This window comes from Bos javanicus, chromosome 1, assembly GCF_032452875.1.
Source record: "Bos javanicus breed banteng chromosome 1, ARS-OSU_banteng_1.0, whole genome shotgun sequence".
Lineage (NCBI taxonomy): Eukaryota > Metazoa > Chordata > Mammalia > Artiodactyla > Bovidae > Bos > Bos javanicus.
Window position 1 is genome coordinate 57,112,534 of NC_083868.1, and position 21,216 is coordinate 57,133,749.

General features: G+C 41.6%; 1 protein-coding gene across 1 annotated transcript in view; it reads left to right on the forward strand.

The window, feature by feature from the left end:
* TMPRSS7 (transmembrane serine protease 7) overlaps positions 1-20,987 on the forward strand; it is a 40,503-nt gene extending 19,516 nt beyond the window's left edge. Inside the window, exons 8-16 of the mRNA XM_061391482.1 lie at positions 1,149-1,255; positions 5,609-5,745; positions 7,617-7,724; positions 10,226-10,336; positions 11,268-11,384; positions 12,407-12,578; positions 14,525-14,793; positions 16,621-16,757; positions 20,744-20,987. Coding sequence (XP_061247466.1) covers positions 1,149-1,255; positions 5,609-5,745; positions 7,617-7,724; positions 10,226-10,336; positions 11,268-11,384; positions 12,407-12,578; positions 14,525-14,793; positions 16,621-16,757; positions 20,744-20,914 — 1,329 coding nt within the window. The 3' untranslated portion in view covers positions 20,915-20,987. The remainder of the gene's footprint in view (positions 1-1,148; positions 1,256-5,608; positions 5,746-7,616; positions 7,725-10,225; positions 10,337-11,267; positions 11,385-12,406; positions 12,579-14,524; positions 14,794-16,620; positions 16,758-20,743) is intronic.
* Positions 20,988-21,216: the final 229 nt, after the last annotated feature.

The following is a 21,216-nucleotide window of genomic DNA, read 5'->3' on the forward strand; positions in this document are numbered from 1 at the left end:
GCCAGACAATGCTGAAATCAGGGCATTCAATGAGAAAAGGAAGGCAATCTACGGTGATATAGAGGGCAATCCACACAAGGATCTAAGTACTACAAGTATTTATGCACCAAAGGACATAGTGTTATTGCTTGTAAAACTTATAGGAAGTACACAGAGAAGTGGAGAGTGCTTCAATAAGAGATTTCTTTTTTCTTGGCTCATGACAGAGACAGTGGGGGTAGGGGTCAATAAATAAGGCTAGGAAGAGTATTAAATCATACAAATAATAAGTTTGGTAATATATGTATTAACAGAAATTACCCTCCTTTTCAAAATGACCTTGGCGACTTCACACATTTGATTACAACAAAATTCTTGGTAAATTAAAAAGTTAAAAGCTACACTGCAATAAATAATCTCTTATCTAACTTGGATAGAACTAAAACTTGAAACTAAGGAAATCAAAATTCTACTCCCTAAAATGTGAGAACTCTCTCTTAATCCCTAGATCAAAGAGAACATAAAGCAAGTATTGTGGCATATCAGATGTGATGGATGTGCATAGCATACAATGCCACAACAAGGCCAGTTGCACTGTGTGTGTGTGTGTGTGTGTGTGTGTTCACTTGTGCGTGTACCAAACAGGTAACTACTTCTCTTATTTGATCTTTTCTGATAATAGGGATGACTCATTTACTGCCTTCCGGAATACCAAGGTTTAATATAAAGAGGATATTGATTCATTCTTCCTTTTTCTAAAGAATCAGAGTAGTGTCTTAAATAAACTATGTCATTATTGAATCTAGGGAGGAAAGTGTGTACACTTGCTAACAAGTGGGTGTTTTCAAAGTTGAGCTCATGTACTAGGAGGAAGCAGAAATGTAGAGATGAACTAGTGCGTCTATCCCAGGTCACCTGGTTCGTCACGCTGGTGTCTCACGGCTGCTCCCTAAGCGCTGAGTGCTTCACTTCCATCTCTCTCATGTTCTCCTAGCTCGGCGTGTTCAGGGGAACTGGTCTACTTCACCAAGTGCCACAGTGCACAAAGAATAAACTGCCTTTTAAACAGCAAGCCCAGGGAGTGAGCGCTGAGTAACAAAATCGTCGTCTGAAACATATTCTTCAATTGAATCATTTTTCTGACACTGACTTACCTTTGTTTTTCATAGTCTCCCCTGTCAACTCTTGGCATAGCACTGAAATTCCATAACTATTCAATAACCAAGAAGAGTATGAAAGGCTGTGACCATGGATGGTGGGAAATTAATGAGCACACGTAAGTGTTTACCGTATGTGAAGAATTTAATGAAAAGCCTTGCCCAGAAGTTCAAAGCCTTGGGTGCCTTTTCTCCAGAGTTTTCACTTTGCTATTTACAGACAGGGGAACTGAAAATACAGAAGTTAAGTAATTTTCTCTAGGTTGCTCAGTTCATAAAAGATTAAGCCAGGATTCATAAATCCCTGTTTCCATCGCTGCTCCGTGCTGTTGAGCTATGGATATACATACTCCATACTTCGCAAAAATAATTGTAGATAAACCATTGCAGTCCTGAAGGAAAATAGTAAAGAGAAGCCTTGGTGATTATAAAAGCTAGAAACCGTTAGCCAATTCTGTGCAGGAGAAAGAAACTGAGAGAAATCTAGCTGTCTGGGCTTCCTGAATTGACCTTGTAGGTCCTCACTCTTTCTCTTAATTCGTTCTTTGGTGTTCCTACTGTTTATTTGCTTCTAAAGTTAAAATAGGTCTCATATTAAAAAAAATTACAGGATGCCCTGTTTTTGCCAATTAGCTTCTCAGTTTACTATAAGGATCCTTGTGAAGTTAGCCTGAGGAATCTGTCTGCTGACTCTTTGCTCCTTGCTCTTCCATGAATGAAGCCTTCCCTTTCTAAATGATTTTCCTGAGCAAACTTCTTCGATTTTCTTTAGACTCTTAGATGGCTTTCCAGGAGACGCAGATTTGACACCTGGGTCAGGAAGATCCCCTGGAGAATTCCATGGGCAGAGGAGCCTGGTGGACTAAAGGCCGTGGAGTCATATAGAGTCAGACACTACTGAGCGACTAACACTTTTCTTTCATTTTCTGCTTGTTTTAAAGACTTTTTTGGATCCATTATTAATATGTGGCCTATGCTCCTTTGGAAAGTATTTTTGAATCAAGAGTCTATTATGTAGAAGGCAGAAGACCTAGGTTCAAGTTGCAGCCCTGTTATTTAGTAGCTATATTAACTGGGACAAATTATTTAATTGCTTTGATTGTCAGTCTGTAAAATGAGGTAATAAGGTGGAGTTTTTTCGGTAAGCATTCAGTGAAATGATGCTTATCATACATCAAAATATATTAGCTATGATTAATATGTTAAGGTTTCTAAGGAAATGATATCAGATGCATAAATACTGTGGCATATGCCCCAAGGCTTTAAAGATACTGCATTTTGGTATTTAATTAGAGGTCCAGAACACAAATCTTCACAAATCTTTTGTAAGCTTATATGCTTAAAGCAGTCCTTTGAAAATGGGATACTTCCCCCACCTAAGTAACAACCCCTACCACTCACGATGTATTGCTGCCAAAATATGGACAGTTTCCTCCCACAAATACCAGGAAGCTCCCTGCCCTAAACACTTTTCCTGAAGGGCCAGTTCTTCCCCTCATCTTGTGGGTTGGCTGAAATCCTGTCAGATTCTTTTGATATTGGCAGTACCCAAAGGATTTTAAATGCCAGCCCTTTTCATTATCAGTTCTTTTCATCAGAAAGGCTCTAATTGAATTAATTTCTCAAACTTTGCTGCTAAGTAGCCTAAAGGCTTTGGATCTATAGTCGGGAAGGAAGAAAAAGTAACGCTGATACCAGGAAGCCTGGTGATCCTAAATTTAGAGAACACAGAGTAGGGTATGAGTGCTCAGGGCAACTAGAATGCACTACACAAACCTGAAAAAGAAACAGCCCTCCCTCACAGCTTTTATACAATCAAGTTCCTGAGAGGAAGGCAGTTGGTTTGTTAGAAAGTGTAAATGTTTAGTATCTGTTGAACTCTATCCTAATCCTGTCTCTTCTTATTTGCTATTTGAACTTTAACAAATTACTTCACTTCTTACATCTCAGTTTTCTTACCTGTCACCCGTCTGTCTGTGTAAACTAACATTTGCTGGGCTTCTCAGTCTCTTACTTTATTTTTCGTTCGTTTCATAAACTACCACTATCAGTTCAGTCACTCAGTCGTGTCCAACTCTTTGGGACCCCATGGACTGCAGCACGCCAGGCCTCCCTGTCCATCACCAACTCCCTGAGTTCACTCAAACTCATGTCCATTGAATCAGGGATGCCATCCAACCATCTCATCCTCTGTTGTCCCCTTTGCCTACCTTCAATCTTTCCAGCATCAGAGTCTTTTCAAAAGAGTCAGTTCTTTGCATCAGAACTACAGTATGCCTCTTCCATACTGTCCCCTGTAAAGTCTAGCCCAAGCAAGGTTTCAAAGGTCCCTTTCCCCTTGACTTCTCCTTAACATCATAGTGAGGCTCATCTTTGCAAGAAAACTCTAGTAAATGTTAAAATCACTGTGAGATACTGATACAATCATCATGATATTAGAAAGCAGGATTCTGATTCCAAGATGAACACCTAGAGTAGACTCTGGACCCAAGAGCTTGACTCAGCTTTTAGGTGCCTCTTGGATGCTGGCTCCCACTTAGCCAGTTGGGCCCTTGCAGCTCCTCATATCTCCAGAGCTGGTATATTCACCCATCAGCTCCTGAACTTCAGCCAAATGCAAAAGATTCTTCCTAAATTATACATGAATGCTTTGAACTGTGGGGCTTCCCTGATAGCTCAGTTGGTAAAGAATCCACCTGCAATGCAGGAGACCTGGGTTTAATCCCTGGGTTGGGAAGATCCCCTGGAGAAGGGAAGGGTTACCCACTCCAGTATTCTGGCCTGGAGAATTCCATGGACAGTATAGTTCTTGGGGTTGCAAAGAGTTGGACACTACTGAGCGACTTTCACTTCACTTACTTTGAACTGTGAAATGATAGGCTCTTCCCACTGAACAACAGCATCTGATCCATGGAACATGTGTGGTTCCCAAATGCTTTGGGGACCTGGAGTGATTGCCATTCACAGATTCCAAAGGAGAATGACCCCCCCTCAAGCCTAGTGTTTACTGGTTCCCTTTGGAAACTTACATATTTCATCTGGAAAAGTCTTGACCACACACGGCAGAGCCTAACATACCATGGGTACCCAGTGTATTAATGATTATACTTCATGTTCCACTGACCATCAGATCAGATCAGATCAGTCGCTCAGTCGTGTTCGACTCTTTGCGACCCCATGAATCACAGCACGCCAGGCCTCCCTGTCCATCACCAACTCCCGGAGTTCACTCAGACTCACGTCCATCGAGTCAGCGATGCCATCCAGCCATCTCATCCTCTGTCATCCCCTTCTCCTCCTGTCCCCAATCCCTCCCAGCATCAGAGTCTTTTCCAATGAGTCAACTCTTCGCATGAGGTGGCAAAGTACTGGAGTTTCAGCTTCAGCATCATTCCTTCCAAAGAAATCCCAGGGCTGATCTCCTTCAGAATGGACTGGTTGGATCTCCTTGCAGTCCAAGGGACTCTCAAGAGTCTTCTCCAACACCACAGTTCAAAAGCATCAATTCTTCGGTGCTCAGCTTTCTTCACAGTCCAACTCTCACATCCATACATGACCACAGGAAAAACCATAGCCTTGACTAAATGGACCTTTGTTGGCAAAGTAATGTCTCTGCTTTTGAATATGCTATCTAGGTTGGTCATAACTTTCCTTCCAAAGAGTAAGCATCTTTTAATTTCATGGTGGCAGTCACCATCTTCAGTGATTTTGGAGCCCAGAAAAATAAAGTCTGACACTGTTTCCACTGTTTCCCCATCTATTTCCCATGAAGTGATGGGACCTGATGCCATGATCTTAGTTTTATGAATGTTGAACTTTAAGTCAACTTTTTCACTCTCCATTTTCACCTTCATCAAGAGGCTTTTTAATTAGTGCTCATATAATAAAAGTTACTAATAGGAGGGACATTTTCTCCTAGCTGATGAGAAGTAAGAAATTGAAGTAGGGAAATATTGCAGATAGATATCACTATTTTGAAATTTTGCCAAGGATAAGCCCTGAAGTTCACCAGAATTCAATTTAGACTGAAATATTATTGTCTTTTGTTTTAAGTGTTGCTGGAGTTTTTTGCATGCTTTTAATTTTAGTTGATGGATTACACTCTGTTCTGTAGAAATGTCTGTAGCTGAACAAAGTAGGTAATTCTTTTTTTGTTAGGCAGTTATATATATGCTGAAAGAAGAGAGAAGACTAAGAGATATAAACCCATATTTCTTCCAATTTTAAGTATTGGTGAGGAAAGTAGCAGGTAATAACGTTTAGAGCACTACTATTGTTTTATTTAGCAGGGGAGAAAATCGAGGGGACAGAAGTGACTCAGTCACAACCACTTAGCATACGATGGATGACTACCATCAGTGTTAGTATAAGCATCTCTGTTTACGAAGCTCAGATGACCAAAGTATCAGTGAGTTTGGTCAACAAGCAGTTAACACAGTCTCCTGCCGTGTGCCCCCAACCCTTGCTGGCAGGTACTGCGGCTCCTACATGGATCACCAGACGATTTTCCGAGTGCCCAGTCCTCTGGTTCACATTCAGCTGCAGTGCAGTTCAAGGCTTTCGGACAAGCCGCTTTTGGTGGAATATGGCAGTTACAACATCAGTCAACGTAAGATGGAGATCAGTCCCTTAAGAAACCGTGACAAAAGGTTAAACAGAGGCCAACATTTTATGACTCTAAACTTTGAGAATTTAAGGGATGAAAACTGCTTCCTTACTTCTGCTATTGACTAGCATACTTTTATAATAATATTTAAATAAATATATAGTAGAAACAAAATATATGATAAATAATACATACAATTATGTATTTATTCTACTGAACTTTAAATTATAGGAGAAATAATATAATTGTTTGTTATAATTGAAAAATAGTGTCTTACATTATTCCTGAAATATCAATTTCTTGATTCATTGTTCTTCTTGCTATCCATAATATTTTGTAAATATGAGGTTTACACCATCATTTGGTGGATTGAAGGGCAATAGGTGCAATTTACTGTGGCCTCTGATACACAGGGAGAGCTGTGAGTCCAAGGACAGTCCAAATGTCCATCTTCAGAATGTTGAACTTCACACTGAGAACTACTGGAAACATGGCCAGAAAGCAGTCAGCAGAAAAGGCAATGTCTGAGGGAAGTCATTAGTGCTGGAGAGAGTAGACACTGACTCAGGAAATTCACGACCTGTTTTAAAAGCAGGGAAAGTAAGGGTTAACCACGTAGGAATCCATGAGGTTAAGACTTGAGAGAAAGCTCAGTTAGACCCTTCCATCTCTGCCAATGCTAATATATCTCCTTCTGGATTCAGAATGTTACACTTCTGAATATGAGAATATTACAGTCACCAGTGAGGATAGAAGTAAATAGTAAGCTATCTTATTTTTAACTATTTTTTCAAACGAATATTTTCTAGGAACTCATCCGCTCCATTGTGTGCTATTGAGACAGTGGTTGACCTGACCAGGCACTATTCCTATTCATCTGCACAAAGCATAGACTAGGTAGCTTATAAAGAACAGAAATTTACTTCTCACAGTTCTAGAGGCTGGACGTCCAAGATCATGTTCCAGCTTGGTTGAAGGAGAGCCATCTTCTGGCCTCAGACTTCTCATTATGTCCTAGAGTGATGGAAGGACTGAGGATGCTCTGTGGGCCTATTATTGAAATAAAGGCACTCATCTCATTCATGAGGGCTCTGTGTTCATCATTTGTCACCTCCTAAAGGCCCCATCTCCTCCTACCATCACCTTGGGCATTAGGATTTCAACATAAAAATTTGGGGGGGTGAAGAACACAGTCCTTTAGACCATGGCAGAGAGAAAACATTCATTATTACTACCATGTTTAGCTACAAGCCCAGGAGTAAAGATTCTGGGCCAGGCAGGCAATGAATCTTTGATGAATAGGCTGGTTGAAGTGCCTTAGGAGTCCTGAGTTTTGAGAACAATTGTTAATCTCTCTAGGTCTAACCTTTAAGATCAGTGGTTACTAATACATTTTATGGCAGAGACCACTTGAAAATGTAATTAAATGCACAGACTCAGAATAATGCATCTGATCATAGAGGATTCAGAGACATCAGAAAGCCATTTAAATTCCCCAGAAACTATAAAGACTGCACTCTGAGCCTACTAGATTCGAAGTCCTGCTCCAGTTTTCTCTCTCTTCGAGTCTGGGATAAAGCCAAGACTCACATCCTTGCTGAGTCAAGGATGGAGGTGTAGGAGTTTGACTGTACGTGGTGACCTGGGTGCAGTGTTGACTCAGCTTCTCGTGGGTTCATTTGCTTTCTTTGCTCTCTTAAATTCTCCCTTTTGCTCTTTCAAATATCAGCTATAGCTTTGCTTTGATGGAGAAATTATGTTATTACTATTGCCACATTGCTACCCCCGTCACTTAGCAACTCACATTTCTTTGTTAATGTGGTCTGGTGCGCTTTAGGAACCCACACAAGATTTCCTATTTTTATCGTCTCTAGCCTGTCCTGTTGGATCTTTTAGATGCTCCTCCGGTGTGTGTGTCCCTCAGGCCCAGCGATGTGATGGAGTAAATGACTGCTTTGATGAAAGCGATGAACTCTTCTGTGGTGGGTATTCAAGCTTTTATTATGACTTTTCTTAGGAATAAGTAGCTTGCCAGGACCATTGTTGGTGCTGATACATATCCTGGTCTTTGTAGCTGTTATCTGTTGCCACATAACAACCCCGCCCCCGGCCCACACACACACACCCAAACTCAGTGACTTATGACAATCATTTGCTCCAGATTATCCCTCTGTGGGTTGTATGAGGTATGATTGATCTAGGCTGGACTCAGCTGGATGTCATTACCTAAGCTGTGGGTCCTCCTGAGCTTGGTTCTTCTCAGGCTGGAGTCCGGTCTACTTCTCATGGTTCTTTTCCTCATTGAACTAGTGGACTGGCTACAGCAGTGGTAGAAACAAAGGAGGGGTGACCAAAAATACAAGTTTCCTCTTAAGTCCTGGGCTTGGAGCTGGAACGGTGTTACTTGTATCATATTCCATCAGTCAAATAGTGAGGCCATAGTTAAGGGCAGGAGGGTTTATTCTCTACGCTTTGGGACCATGGCAAAAGTGGAGATGCATAATACTACTATAGGGAGTGAAGAACTGTGGCTAATAATTCAATCTACCACAATTTTAAACATGATCTCATTTTAAAGCACATATCTTTCTTCTAGAAACAAGTTCAGAATCTGTGGAGAAGTAAACTATTTCAGAATGCTCGTTTATGGAGGGAATACAGGTGTTGAAAATAAAAAGAGATTTTTTTTCCCCCTGTATTGTTTGCATCAATATTACAATGGTGATAATTAAATGGTAGGGTATTGGATAGTATTATTTGGGGCAAAGAATCTGATTTGGCTTTTCATTACTATTTGCACATCATTTCTGAATCTTTCTCCAGTTTCAGGGAGCAATATGGGGAGAATAGTTCACCAGACCATATGACGCCACTGGCAACGCTTTCTCCTAAAGATCCCGAGTTTGGGACTTCCCTGGTGGTCCAGTGGCTAAGACTCCATGCTCCCAATGCAGGGGACCTTGGTTCGATCCCTGGTCAGGGAACTAGATCCCACATGTTGCAACCAAGAGTTCGAATGCTGCAACTAAAGATCATGTGTGCTGCAAATAGGACTTGGTGCAGCCCAAATAAATAAACAAATATTAGAAATAAATAAAGATCCAGAGATTAACTCCAGTGCAATTGCTATGGTGAAGCTATTTAATCTTTTTCATATTTTAGAGAAACATAAATAACTGAAAACTTATAACCTGTGACTCTACACCTTTTTTTATTGGCAAAACAAAATAAAACTCTCTTAACTTAGGCTTCATTAAGAATTTAAATCTATAGGATCTTCTATTTCTTAAGAAAATATATACTATTATATAGGGATTGAGGTTGCTTTTGCTTTTTATGTTATTATTTCCTATTAATGCATCACTTGATGCTCCAAGTGAAAGTGACTACTATTACTTTGTAATGAGAACCGTGTTTTAGTAATCATCATTTCTCATCATGCCATGTTGCGAGCTGTTCTCTAGGAGTTGACTAGGTTACTAGATACTCTCAGAATAGATAAATGAACTATTTCAGAGCAGCAATGTCCTCCTTTCTGCTCCCCTCAAGATGTACCTCTGAAAAAACAAGAGCAGATAACACAAATAATGACTTCTCAAAAAACCAGAAATGTCTAAGAAATTATACCTTCTAAGAGTACTCGCCAATATGTTGTATCTGTCACTGGTTTAAAGGAAATTCCTGAAAGTATTTCAAAGAAGAAAAATTGTAATAGATTTATACTAGTATTTCCTAATTCAGGAAATGAATATCTCCAGGGTAAAATAATTTTAAAGAGAGTTTTCCTTACCAATAGACTATAAGTCTGTTGTTTTTTAAGATCTCACATTCGTTAATCTATTCAATAAACTTTTAGTGAGCACCTACTATTTGATCGGGCTTCCCTGGTGGCTCAGTGGTAAAGAACCTGCCTGCCAATGCAGGAGATTGATCCCTGTGTCAGGAAGATCCCCTGGAGAAAGAAATGGCAACCCACTCCAGTATTCTTGCCTGGGAAACCCCATGGACAGAGAAACCTGGTGGGCTACAGTCCTTGGGGTCACGAAAAAGTCAGACATGACTTAGCAACTAAACAATAACAACTACTCAATCAGGCACTTGAAGTACAGAGATGAGTAAGACAAAATCCCCAATCTCAGGACACTCCATCCTGTTTAGGAGGTTAAACAAGTTCAATTTAGCTAACAGCTTACAATTTTTATTTTCCTTAAAATCTTATGATACATTTAATTATAATGAAATAAACCACCAAAATGTAATATGTTTACACACAGCAAAAGTCAGATCTGACAAACTCACAGTACAAAGAATTACACCAAAGCTTAAACATCTACTTTTCCTCTTGGAGCCGTCAGTTTTGAGCAAACACACATTTTGTTTTGTTTAAGTCATCTTAACCACTTGGGTGTTTCCAGGGGCACTGCTGGTCCTCAGGGGTCCCGCTGATGTCAGGCTCACCAGCTTCTGCCTGTTTTCCTTCCAGTGACTCTAAAGCCTGCCTGCAATGCCAGCTCCTTTGGGCAGCAGAGCCCTCTGATCTGTGACGGCTTCCAGGACTGTGAGGACGGCCAGGACGAGCAGAACTGCACTCACAGTGAGCAGGAGTGCTCTGCACTCTGCTGGTCTCCCTAGCACGCTCTTCTTTTTTTTTTTTTTTCCAACTTTCCTATTTTATTATTTATTTATTTATTTTAAATTAATTTATTTACTTTAATTGGAGGCTAATTACTTTACAATATTGTGGTGGTTTCTGCCATACATTCACATGAATCAGACATGGGTATATACACCTAGCACACTCTTCTAAGCCAAAATCAAAATATCTCTGTTGAGCTAGGCCGATCGACTTGCTCTAGTTTCCCCACTGAAAGTCTCAGGTCCCAGGAATCCTCCTGGGCCCAGATAAAATGGATGAATTGTTCACTAACTGGGGTGGAGTCTGTGCATGTGTGTGGAGAGAGAGAGAAGGAAAGAGCGAGAGAGAATACTGGAAGATTTTCCTTGCTGACGTAATTTTAATGTTGCTCTTGACTAAAGTATACTGTGGATCTGATATAGATGAATGTGCCAGATACTGTGATCGGGTATAGTCTATTTAGCCCCTACAAAAACACACACAGCCAGAGTTGTGAACAAATGTGCTGTATATTCACAAAATCTGTCCATCCACCCTCCCCCCACCACCCCCAATGGTATAAAAGGACTGAGTATGATTTTTGCTTTAAAATTTTCTTGGAGAACAAGTCAAAGTAATGGCGAAGAGGGCATAGCTTAAGCCACTGATCCAGCCAACTGCTTGGCATCTCCCCTACCGTGGAAGAAAGGAGAGGCTGTTGGACTGATTCTCAGCTAGTGCTTGCCTGCCTTTCTGTGGCTCTGCTGAGACGCAGGGACAGGACACTGTGGGCTTGCTTCAGTTCCCTCTGCCATGTGCAGCAAATACTGACCCTGTGGCTCAGCCATCCTCGGTGGACAGAGCTCAGTGTCATTCACTCAAATCAGTCTCTTCTTTTGTTGGTTTTTAGGTATTCCATGCAACGACAGAACTTTTAAGTGTGGCAATGATGTTTGCATTAGGAAACAAAATGCAAAATGTGATGGCAACGTGGACTGTCCAGATGGAACCGATGAAGAAGGCTGTCGTGTGTAGAAACACGTTCCTTCGGATCTTTTGTATTTCTCCCTCGACCTGTTTTTCATTTTCATTTCCTTCTTGGTATAATTCCCCTGGCAGAAGTTGCCACAGGCCACTTCTGTGAACTGAATCTGAAATGGTTTCTCAGAATTAAAAATTCTAGACTGAATTCTTTTAATTCTTTCTTAATTCTTAAGAATAAGAAATAATTAGAAATTACTTATTCTTTATTTTCTGCCTTATTTCTTGATAATAACTATTCATGCACTAGATGTTTACATAGAGAACTCCCACTTTCTAATAACCCTAATCAAGGCATAAGCTCTTAAAAAAACAACCTATGAGAAAAAAAATAGGTACTGGAATACTGTGGATGATTTTATTAATTATGCCTTATGTTGTGATCAATGTCAAGAGCTGGTTCTTTCTTTGGCTTTGACCTGAGAACTGTAGTCTGCTATGTGTTATTATTAACCACGGGATCTCTAATTGGCCATGTGCCGACATATTAATTATATATCCTTCTCAATACTATTTACACTGGAAAATAATTGCTTTGATACCTAGTTTTTCTTAACTAGGTTTTCATTTGTTTTGGACTTACAAATTCTCTCCTGAATCAACACAATTTCAAGGACACTCTCAATTTGGTTGCTTTTGGCATTAATCTTTCTTCTCTACCTAACAACCTGAACTCCATAGCTGCTGTTTTTATCGGTACAGCTGTTACTAATAGATCCCTTCCTCCCCACATGTGTGTTACTGTACAGAGACTCTGCATCAAGGCCTGTTTTCAGGAGGGAAGTAGTGGTTTGTTGGTGATGGTTTCAGACAGTATTCAGTATTCAGTATTCAGACAGTATTCAGACACTGATGGTTTCAGTCCCACGTATTGCCTCTCTAGATAAGCAGGGGATTTCCGGTTGCTTACCTGGTTAGTTACTTCCCAACCCAGCTCAAAATTTGACTGAATGCTTGGTTTTTCTTCCAAGTCTGCCTTTAACTCATGGAACCCCTTCTCTCCTAAAGGCTGCAGCAGCAGTTCCCCCACCCTCCACCGCATCATTGGGGGCACCGACACCCAGGAAGGGGGTTGGCCGTGGCAAGTCAGCCTCCACTTCGTTGGATCTGCCTACTGTGGCGCCTCAGTCATCTCCAGGGAGTGGCTCCTCTCTGCTGCCCACTGTTTTCATGGAAGCAGGTAGAGCATCTCAGTTCTTACTCTGACGTGACCACAGACCACATAGCTGCTCTGATATTGTGGGAAGAAGCTCACATTTGGATCCATTCAATCAATCAATTCAGTTGGTGACTGGAGTATGGAGATCCCTATTCAGGGTGTGAAGGCAACGGTTCTGTATCCAGTTTCCAGTGTGGTGGTGGGGAGTGTTCCCACACCCCCGAGCAATTGTCTGACACCAGCTAGGTGTCTTGTAATTCAACTTAGTTCTGACTTTGTCTACCCAGATAGACAGATTAAGCACTTTAGGGGCTCAGTCTAACAAATCTACTCCCCTCCCCCCAATTCAGACACCAGTAGAAAGTCCAGGTTGTCACCTGCACTTTTGACTGACCGGCTATAGAGTGTAGGTTCCAGTGACCCCCTCCTTGGATTTTACTAATTTGCTACAGCAGCTCACAGAACTCAGAGAAACACTTTACTTGCTGGCTTGCCAGTTTACTATAACAAGATACAATTTGGGAACAGCCTGATGGAAGACATACATAGGGTGAGGTATGAGAAAGAGTGCAGCTTTCCATGCATGGACAGTTTTACTCCCAATCTTCACATGTCTACCAACCTGGAAGCTCTCCAAACCTTCTGGGCTTTTATGGAGGCTTCCTGACACAGGCACAATTCACTGAATCATTGGTCACTGGACACAGATTCAGCCTCTAGCCCCTTCAGCCCTCGTTGCAGTCCCAAAGTAACCTCAGTAACATAACAAAAGACACCTTGGTCCCTCTCATCACTTAGGAAATTCTACGAGTTTTAGGAGCTCTGTGCCAGGAATGGAAGGATGACCAAATGTATGTTTTTTATTATAAATCACAATATCACAGAGGAGGATCACAAACAAGTCCTTTAGGGTAATTGTCGGGAGGGCTGTGTCTGCCCTTACCGATGGGATTATCGTGGGCCAGACGTTCTCCCCGCTAAGGGTGAAAGGAAAGCTCAGAAAACAACTTCACTTAAAATGTAACCTTAATTGGAACCAGTTTGAATCCTAGGTACAAAAATATATCAATTATTTCTCACTTAGAATTTTTAAAAGTATTTCAATGAATTTATACAATTAGAGTATTTGTTTCTCCTGGAAATTACAGGATTCATGTTAATGACTGAAATGGCTATGCTTCTGTTCCATCACTAGTCTTTTATGTAATATATGACCCTTAATACTCCCCTGGGTCCCTGTACTGCAGGTGGGATTAGGGACCAAGCACTTTGGGATCTGTCCTTACTTTTCTTCCAAAGCGTCCACATTTTCTTCACCCCACCAGAGCAAGGCTGCTATCTCTTTGCTGGAGATAAGAAACCCCAGATGGAGATTACAAAGCCCTCATGACTTCATGCCAGTCCACTGTGGGGCTCATAGGGAGTGGGGCCTGTGAATAGTCAAGCTTGAGCAGTTAGAACAGCAATCTTTAAGGCTTCTGGTAGTTTGCAAAAAGAAATCTCCTTAAATTCCTGCTTGAAACACTTTGATTTCTAATCTGTCTTGGTATCCCTTGAATTTGGTAAAAGGATCCCCAGATCACTGTCTTACTGGCCCTGTCTGTCTCTGTCAAATACCACTGTCAGCATGAATAGGGAGAAGGTACCAAATAAATTCCAGTCACTAACAATCTTGACTTGTGGGTGGTTCCTGAAATACCGATGGCAAGAAAATTTCCAGCATGTCCTTAGAATTCACTGAGGAAATGTTCTGGAACCCAGCTCTCATTTGCCAGCCCTACTCTACCTTACTTCATTTTCGGTTTTACTAAGGAGACAAGGGAGGCTCAGAGGCAGAGTCAGTTACTACAATAGGGAGTGAAAGTCAGACCTCCCTTCCCGCAGCCCCTCTCTCCATGGAGTGCTCTTTCCAAACCATATATGGTTCTACAAGCCTCTGACTTCTTGCTTCATTCCTTTTGTACCAGGCTGTCTGATCCCACACCGTGGACTGCTCACCTTGGCATGAATGTGCAGGGGAATGCCAAGTTCATCTCCCCAGTGAGAAGAATTGTCGTCCATGAATACTATAACAGCCAGACCTTTGATTATGATATTGCCTTGCTACAGCTCAGTGTTGCCTGGCCTGAGACCCTGAAGCAGCTCATCCAGCCAATATGCATTCCTCCTGCCGGCCAGAAAGTGCACAGTGGAGAGAAGTGCTGGGTGACCGGCTGGGGGCGCAGGCACGAAGCAGGTGTGTGTCAGTGAATGCCCTCCCCTCCCCTCCAGATAACAGTTACTCATGCTGATGTGGTGCTTTGGAGTTCATGGAGAGGGTTTTCATATATGATCTTATCTGAGCCTTCTGACAACTCTGATAGATAGGCTGGAGGAGAGTATTAGAATTCCAGTTTTATGATGTTCTCCCCTTGTCCCCCAAAGAAGTGAGAACCTCTTCTTAAGGGAAGGCCTATGAGCAAGACAGGATAGTATAGTACAGGCCCTTTTCAATCTCGGAGGAGTTTGCTATGTTTTCTGCTATAGAAGAACATTTCCTCCATATTTTTAGGTTCTCTTTCATGCAAAAAAAAAAAAAAAGACTCATTTTCATAAAAAAGAGAAGGTTGCCCATACACAATTTACTATGTCAGCTCATAGACAATTGTCTGGAGGATTGTGCAAGTATGTCCTTCACGAGGGCAACTGGGCAAGTGGATGAGAGTGAAGGCTGAAACCCAGATTGTCCTCAGTTCCCCAGACTGCAGATTCAGGCTTGGAGGGTGGTCACATCAGTCTAGGAATGGTCCACCAAGAGAGAATGCCATTTTACAATTACCCCGCCCAGAGGGGGCATCTTTATCATATGCACAAAGGTCAGATTATATGGCAGGGAAGTCTTTACATCTGTCCTGCCAAGGTTTTATGGCTTAGGATTCTAAATACACAGTAAAGAGAATAATCCAAAACTTTGTGAACATCTCCCCAGAGGTGAGAGCTGATGCTTTCCCTCGATCTTCTAGTCTTTATCTTGGATTCCCTTATAGTCATTTCTAACTGCTTAGAACAGGTACATTATCTTCAAATCTTGAACTGTATCATGGCCTTGCTTTGACACTCTCTAAAGAGTCACTATGGGCAGTTTCTCCAGTGCTAACTACCTACATTTAGCTATTGAACTCACGAAATTCGCCACCTGTCTGGGCCTTCTGGGAGAAGGCAGATCACTGCTCAAACACCTATAAACCATCAGGACTGTGCTCAGAGCTTTCATTACATCATCGTATATCATAAGAGGAAAGAGTTTCTTCAACCACTTTATCATGGGGGTTTTCTTTTCTTTTTTTAAAAAATCATTCCGCTGACTTTAATGTTCCTGATAGTATTACTGAATATTTACTACACACAAAGAACATTTTTAACATTTGTGCAAAGTACAAAACTGCACGACGCTGCTGTGTTCCCCAACCCCAGAGGTAGACGTGACCACCACCGCAGCTGCCATGCAGCTGTGAGCAGGTGGAGGTCACTCCCACACCTTTCCGGGAGCCTGGGCAGCCTGGCACTGCTGATGGGTATTTTCTTTACAAGCATGAGTGCGTCAATGAATTATCTTAGCCATATAGGTTAAAAAGGAAGTGAAAGGGCTGTATCCGAACTGTTATGTTTTTACGGTTCCTAGGATACTCCCAGATGTCAGTTATCATGTTCCACTTAAGGGGCCCTCTTAACCAGGGAGTGTTGGTAACGGCTGTTGCTGACTCACAGTCTTGAAGGCAGGAGGTATGTGGAGAAGGACCATGGCACCATGGCTTAGATGGTTGAGTCTGACATTGGCACCATCAGATGGCTCAGATGGTTGAATCAGACCTTGGGTCTGAATCCTGCTCTATTTTTTGCTATTTGTGTGCCATTAGATAAGTCCTTTATCCTCCTAAGCCTCCATGTCTTCATTTGAAAAAATGAGGATCATAATAGAATTTACCTAAAAAAATTGTTATAGAGTAAAAGGAGAAAATTAATAAATTGTCTAATAAAATAAATGTAACCATTGCCTTGATTTCCACTTCTGTGTATTTTCCAGACAATAAAGGCTCCCCCGTTTTGCAGCAAGCAGAGGTAGAACTCATTGACCAAACCCTCTGTGTTTCCACCTATGGCATCATCACTTCGAGGATGCTCTGTGCGGGTGTCATGTCAGGCAAGAAAGATGCTTGCAGAGTAAGTCATCTTATGTTTTCTTTGCCTAACATGTTGTACTTTCCATAAATGCTTTCATGTTTAATCTATACCATACTGGGTAATAATAATAATGGCAATAACTCGGGCAGGTGATTGCCTTAATTCAGATACTAATTATAATCCACTTGTCTGAGATGAGGGAAAGGTGATTAAATACTAATTGGATCTGTAAAACTCATTTTCTAGTCCCATGTATTTTTCTCCAACAGTTAGAATGGGGTCAGCATTTATCATTTTGCCATGGAGAAGGAAATGGCAACCCACTCCAGTGTTCTTGCCTGGAGAATCCCAAGGACGAAGGAGCCTGGTGGGCTGCCGTCTATGGGGTCGCACAGAGTCGGACACGATTGAAGCGACTTAGCAGCAGTAGCATGGTTGTCTTATACCAGAAACTAAAAAACATAGCAAGACGCTCACACACAGTGTTTTAGGATTGCTACCCATTTCCCTAGCAGTGGCTGTGTACCTTCTAAAATAACAAGTATTTTATTCACTTACTCCTTTGACACACAGGCTGGGGGAAAGAAAAGAGGAGTGGGAAAGGTGACTGGAGGCCTCCTGACAGTGGTGAAGTTGAAGGTCACCTTTGGGGGGATATTTCTATGGGTCTCAGATTCCAATCTATGCAGATACCTATATGATTCCCAAAAAGTGAGCAGATGTTTTAGAGGATGAGCCAGTGCAGGAGACTCAGGTTCCATCCCTGGGTCAGGAACATCCCTTTGAGGGCAGCATGGCAACCTATTCCAGTGTTGTTGCCTGGAGAATCCCATGGACAGAGGAGCCTGGTGGGCTACAATTCCTGGGGTTGTGAAGAGTCAGACATAACTGAGCACACGTGCAGGCAGAGGAGTTGTTCCCACATCTTTCCATAACCTTAGACACTGTGCTACAAAACCTCAGTTATAAAAATGACTTCTATCTTCTGAATTCCTATTTTGTGGCAAGGACTATGCTAGGATCTTTACACAAATTCATTCAAATTATTCTTTCATCCACATCTTATACAAGAGGAAACTGGGGCACAGAGAGCCTAAGTCAGCTAGTTGAGCTGGGATTTGAACTCTTATCTCTGAAAGCTACTGTATTTTGGGTGCTACCTGCAGGTAGTTGGTTATATAGTCCTGTTCTTCATAGCTACCAAGGTTTAGAGGTTAAATGAGGCTTCAGAGAGTTGGTGTGCGAACAGTTAAAATAAAAAGATTCCAGTCTCTCTACTACTTAGAATTTACCTAATCAGGTTTAGAATTGTGAGGGTGGCATCCAAGGACAAATCTGGAATGCTTTTTTTAACTTTGCCTCTGAGTAGCAGCTTTAGGGCTTCCCTGGTGGCTCAGATATTTCTCCCGGCAATATTGATTCCAGCTTGTGTTTCTTCCAGTCCAGCGTTTCTCATGATGTACTCTGCATATAAGTTAAATAAACAGGGTGACAATATACAGCCTTGACGTACTCCTTTTCCTATTTGGAACCAGTCTGTTGTTCCATGTCCAGTTCTAACTGTTGCTTCCTGACCTGCATACAGATTTCTCAAGAGGCAGATCAGGTGGTCTAGTATTCCCATCTCTTTCAGAATTTTCCACAGTTGATTGTGATCCACATAGGCAAAGGCTTTGGCATAGTCAATAGAGCAGAAATAGATGTTTTTCTGGAACTCTTGTTTTTTCCATGATCCAGAGGATATTGGCAATTTGATCTCTGGTTCCTCTGCCTTTTCTAAAACCAGCTTGAACATCTGGAAGTTCACAGTTCACATATTGCTGAAGCCTGGCTTGGAGAATTTTGAGCATTACTTTACTAGCGTGTGAGATGAGTGCAATTGTGTAGTAGTTTGGGCATTCTTTGGCATTGCCTTTCTTTGAGATTGGAATGAAAACTGACCTTTTCCAGTCCTGTGGCCACTGCTGAGTTTTCCAAATTTGCTGGCATATTGAGTGCAGCACTTATGGCAGAAAGTGAAGAGGAACTAAAAAGCCTCTTGATGAAAGTGAAAGTGGAGAGTGAAAAAGTTGGCTTGAAGCTCAACATTCAGAAAACGAAGATCATGGCATCTGGTCCCATCACTTCTTGGGAAATAGATGGGGAAACCGTGGAAACAGTGTCAGACTTTATTTTTCTGGGCTCCAAAATCACTGCAGATGGTGACTGGGGCCATGAAATTAAAAGATGCTTACTCCTTGGAAGGAAAGTTATGACCCACCTAGATAGCATATTCAAAAGCAGAGACATTACTTTGCCAACAAAGGTTCGTCTAGTCAAGGCTATGGTTTTTCCTGTGGTCATGTATGGATGTGAGAGTTGGACTGTGAAGAAGGCTGAGCGCCGAAGAATTGATGCTTTTGAACTGTGGTGTTGGAGAAGACTCTTGAGAGTCCCTTGGACTGCAAGGAGATCCAACCAGTCCATTCTGAAGGAGATCAGCCCTGGGATTTCTTTGGAAGGAATGATGCTAAAGCTGAAACTCCAGTACTTTGGCCACCTCATGCGAAGAGTTGACTCATTGGAAAAGACTCTGATGCTGGGAGGGATTGGGGGCAAGAGGAGAAGGGGACAACAGAGGATGAGATGGCTGGATGGCATCACTGACTGGATGGACGTGAGTCTCAGTGAACTCCGGGAGTTGGTGATGGAACAGGGAGGCCTGGTGTGCTGTGATTCATGGGGTCACAAAGAGTTGGACATGACTGAGCGACTGATCTGATCTGGTGGCTCAGATGGTAAACAATCAGCTTGCGATGCAGGTAGACCCAAGTTCAATCCCTGGGTCGGGAAGATCCCCTGGAGAAGGGAATGGCTACCCACTTCCAGTGTTCTTGCCTGGAGAATCCCAGTGGACTACAGTCCATGAGGTTGCAAAGAGTCAAACATGACTAAGCACTCACAAACACCTTAGCTGAAAATAAAATTTCAGGTATTATACTTTAAATAATGAACACTGTAGAAATTCTATTTAAACATTGAATTATTTCAGCCTTTGCTTTTGGAATTAAGATACTAGAAAGGGCTCTCAAGTGAGAGTGATTTCTCTGTAACAACTATCAGCCAGTGATCCTTGGGGTTGTGTCATTGGACTTTGCCAACTAAAGCGGGTCTCCTTTCCTTTTTTCCTCACAGCCATGAGCCAACACTGAAGTGTCATGGCATAGAGGTAGAAGTCAACCAATCCTCTAAGATAACCATGCCTCAAAAGGTTATTGTGAAGATTAAATGACCCAAAACAGTGCTTAGCACATACTACCACTAAATGAAAGTGAAAGTCACTCAATCATGTACAAGTCGTCCTGATCCCTCCCTTGTAGTATACCGAACACCTTCCAACCTGGGGGGCTCATCTGGTGTCATATAGTTTCATGTTTTCAGACTGCTCATGGGGTTTTCATGGCAGGAATATTGGAGTGGTCTGCCATCCCCTCTTCCAGTGGACCATGTTTTGTCAGAACTCTCCACTATGACCTGGTCATCTTGGGTGGCCCTGCACAGCATGACTCATAGCTTCATTGAGTTATGCAAGCCCTTTCACCATGACAAGGCTGTGAACCAGGAAGAAGCAAAAGGTTATTATGAGGATTCAATGACCCAAAATAGTGCTTAGCACATCCCAGCACTAAATAAATGTTAGCTATTATTATTACTATTACTACTACCACTATTTTTATTATTGAGATTTTCTATTTGTTTGGAGGTATGTGAAAGTTGATTCCTTTGCAAGAATCTTCAAGTGTTACTCCTGGCCTAAAGAATCAAGTTTCTTATGATGAATGCACCTTTTTGATTACAGGAAAAATAATTCTAAAATGACATTAGAAATTTCACATTGTTTCTTGATACTTCCCCAAACTGCATAGGAATTAGCTAAGAACCCTGTCAGACTGGGAGTTTGAACACAATTCATTAGGCACTTTAATAACAAAATTGACAACTGTGGAACAAAAATGCTTTTTACTTAACGTTATCTTCTTCTATAGGGAGATTCAGGTGGACCTTTATCCTGTCGAAGAAAGAGTGATGGAAAATGGATTTTGACTGGCATTGTTAGCTGGGGTCATGGATGTGGAAGACCAAACTTTCCTGGTGTTTACACAAGGGTGTCAAACTTTGTTCCCTGGATTCATAAATATGTCCCTTCCCTTTTGTAATTGTGCAAGTTTGGTTTTTGACTGTGTTTTATGTGATAGATTCTTTTAAAAGGAATGCAGTAAGTGTCAATAAAATGAGATAATTTTTTTCTTCTGGAAATTTCAGATTGCATACATTTGGTATTGATTGAAAGATAGAAAGATTAATATGTATTTTACTCCAAGAAAAATTGCATCTAGGATACAGCTATATTCATTCTTAAGGATCAAAGGGCCCTTGATTCAGGAATGAAAGAAAATCAAAGTAATGTCATGAACCAAGCCTCTAAAATGATAAGTCGGTGAGATGTTCAGGAATCCAC